The 3,420-nt window shown below is 46.0% G+C and overlaps 1 protein-coding gene across 2 annotated transcripts in view; it reads left to right on the forward strand.

Annotated features, from left to right (window-relative positions):
• The first annotated feature begins 229 nt into the window (after positions 1 to 229).
• Positions 230 to 3,420, forward strand: part of ZCCHC10 (zinc finger CCHC-type containing 10) — a 19,659-nt gene continuing 16,468 nt past the window's right edge. The window contains exon 1 of one of the 2 annotated variants that reach the window (XM_019535021.1): positions 230 to 355. In XM_019535021.1, the coding sequence (XP_019390566.1) occupies positions 273 to 355 (83 nt within the window). In that variant the 5' untranslated portion in view covers positions 230 to 272. The remainder of the gene's footprint in view (positions 356 to 3,420) is intronic. The other variant, XM_019535022.1, reaches the window with a different exon arrangement.

Genomic DNA, 3,420 nt, shown 5'->3' on the forward strand with positions numbered 1-3,420 from the left:
AGCCACAGCAGCAACCTCGGCCTCTGGGGGCAGTTCCCCCTGAAACTAAGTATGACGTCACCGTGACGTCATGCCGGCGCTGGCTGTCCCCGCCTCGGGTGGGGGCTTGTGTCAGCTCCGCCCCCAGGCCAACATGGCGGCGGGGAGGAGTAGAGAGGAGGCGGGGACGGGCCCGGCGCACGGCCCTTCTAGCCCGCTGGCGGCTCGCGCTCGGTGGCAGCCGCCCGGCCGTCCCCCAATGGGGACGGAGGAGGAGGGCGGAATTGCCCGGCATGCCGCGCGCCGGGTCCATCACTTCCCGCCCAGGGGGTAAGATGGCGACTCCCATGCACCGACTCATCGCTCGGCGGCAGGCGTGAGTGCGCCGGGCAGGGATGGGGCCTGAGGGGTGGCGGGATCCCCCGGGCCGAGGGTTTCACCCCGACCCTCTGTGCCTCGGGGCGGGGGTGGTGAAGGCGGTCCTGGTGCTGACACGTCAGACCTGGGGAAGGAGTGGGTTCAGGTGACGCCCGGTCTGGCTCTGAGGCGTCCCCCCATCACTTTATTCTTCCCCCGCCCCTTTTAAGGTATCCTGCTTGTTTGTTTGGACATAAGCATCAGCCCTGGATGGTGGTGGCTGACGACCAGGTTGCTCAGGGCTGAAATCCGAGGAAGTGTCAGTCAGGTTAGGATTGTGCAGCTTGTTGCTAAGGTCAAGGGGATAATTAAGGTCCAAGAGGGAGGCCTTGATGAGGGTTTGGTGCTCCCGCCCTTCCTGACAGGACGCACCTGACGTGCCCATGGTTTGCCAAGCCTGTGCTGGGGACGTCAGACACGCTCCTGTTTTCATATTGACAAGGGTTTCTGAGGCTGAGACTTTTATTGGACTGATGGGGTTCCCACCAAGTCGAAAAAGGCACCTTGCACTCCTTAGAGAAGCACGAAGTTTAAACGTCCACTGAAAATCATGTTGGTTATGTTGCAGTACCTTGCTCACAGTAGCATACAGGTTTCCCTTGCCAACCACAGTTTTGACTATCCATGTGTAATGTGCTATATACCATTTTGGCTACCATGGTATACAGTTCTGAGTAACTGCAGTTTTCCATGGCTGTGCATCAGCCTGCTGCCTGCCATTTTCCCATAACCCTTTTGTCTTGTCAGCCATGGGAACTTTCAGAAACCCAACCCCAGCAGTTGGTGAAGGAAACCTGCATTTCAAAATGGTTTTGGCCTTTGCTAAAGGGAAAAGAAGTAGAAAAGCCAAACTTCGGCTATGTAAATAGAGGAAATGTATCAAAATGCACATAGGATTTCACTGTAGTGTTTAGGAGTCCATTCCTGGCAGGTCACTTTTATATATTTTTGGTGTCATAGGGTCTGGATAGTGTGATAGCATTTAGTGTGTTTGCATCTCATTGTTATGTTTACATTTGGATTTCTCCCACTTCCTTCTTTTAACTGGAAAATTATAATTCTTAACTGTCTCTGTAATAGTTATCTTAATTTCCTTTTTATTTTTGGCTTGGGACATAGTTTCTTTCCTTCAACTCATCCTTTCACATGCTGTTCATGAGTGCTTTTTGTATTGTGCTTTGTGTCTTCCCAGTTTTCATTTAGTTTGTGGTTGTTGATCTAGTGCTTGGTAAGAGTTTTGCTAGGTCTTCTGCACTTTTGTGAGAGCTTTTTACTGTTAGGGCTGTGTTTAGAAATGTGTATGGCTGTCTTACTATGTTTGATCAGTCCTTCTCAGCAATTAGTATATTGCTCTTAAGTCTTGGTCCTATAGTTGCATAGTGTGTGGAATTCTCTCTGGATCAGAAGATGAGTGGCCTTGAAAGATGGCATATTACTATGTTGACATTTGATTATATTACCTTGTCCTCTAGTGAATACAGATATGTGCTGGTTTGACACTTGACACCAAAAGTTGAATATTTGTGTTTGTATGTAGCTTGAGAGGCCAGATCCTTCTAATTCTGCTCTTGTAGCGTAATTGTGGCAGAAGCAGAAGTCTGTAGCCACTAGAAACTTCTTAGTATTTCGGTGTTGATTTGTTGCAACTCTTTCCCTTGTAACGCTTCTAAACCAGCACGAATAGATGCTTTATAGTCGGTTTGTTCTATTAGTAGCTAATGATACCCTGTGGATAGTTGCTTAAACTACTTATTTAAAAAACAAACAAACCCTACCTTCTCTAAGTAAAAACTGGGACGTAGTTCGTCACAAAGTAATCCTAGAAACTGACAGTTTCTTTTGGGTACCATGTGTAACTGGTTACACTCAAAATGATGAGTAAGGTGTAAAAGTTTTTTGGTTGTATGGAGAAAGAAGAGACGCAGAGAAATTACAACGAGGTATTTGAAGACACCTGCAACTTTTGCCCCTTTTGAAATATGTACTAAAAATGTGTTCACAGCTAATCTAATGTTTGAAATGCTTGATACTTTTATGTCTGCTTAGTGAATGGCATTAATTCAGATAGATTTAAGGGTGCTTTCAAATACTGAAAGCTGTTTTCTAACTCTTATACTTAACATTTTGAAACATGATAGATTTAATGGCAATTTGAGTGTGTGTATTTAGCATCTAAACTAAGGAAGTTTGAATGATTTTGACAGTGTGAGAACTGTTCTGTAGAGACCCAAGCCAACTGCCAGCTGTCATATTTGCTTCTGAGGTAAAAATACCATGTTAATTTAGAGAGGATTTTTTTTCTTTCCCTTGGTGGAGGTGAAACAAATAAAAGGCACCAAAACTTAGAATCACAGAATCATAGAAAATTAGGGTTGGAAGGGACCTCAGGAGGTCATCAAGTCCAACCCACTGCTCAAAGCAGGACCAACCCCAACTAGATCATCCCAGCCAAGGCTTTGTGTATCTGGGTCTTAAAAACCTCCAAGGGTAGAGAGTCCACAACCTTTACAGGTAACCTGTTCCAGTGTTTTACTACCCCCTAGTGAGAAAGTTTGTCCTGATAATCTTAACCTAAACTTCCTTTACTGTAACTTGAGACTATTCCTCCTTGTTCTGTCATCTGCCACCACTGAGAATAGTCCAGCTCCATCCTCTTTTGAACTACCCTTTAGGTAGTTAAAGGCTGCTATTAAATTTCTACTTAATCTTGTCTTCTCTAGACTAAATAAACCCAGTTCCCTTAGTCTTTTCTCAGAAGTCATATCCCTCAGCCCCCTCACCATTTTTGTTGCCATCCGCTGAACTCTTTCCAATTTGTCCGTGTCCTTTCTGTAGTGGGGGGCCCAAAACTGGACACAGTACTCCAGATGTGGCCTTGCCAGTGCAGAATAGAGGGGAAGAATCACTTCCCTTGTTGTGCTGGCTAGACTGCTACCAATGTAGCCCAATATGCCTTGAGCCTTCTTGGCAACCAGGGCATGCTGTTGGCTTATATTGAGTTTGTCTATTGTGACCCCCTCCTCC

Source organism: Crocodylus porosus, unplaced genomic scaffold, assembly GCF_001723895.1.
Source record: "Crocodylus porosus isolate Cpor-Errol unplaced genomic scaffold, CroPor_comp1, whole genome shotgun sequence".
Taxonomy (NCBI): domain Eukaryota; kingdom Metazoa; phylum Chordata; order Crocodylia; family Crocodylidae; genus Crocodylus; species Crocodylus porosus.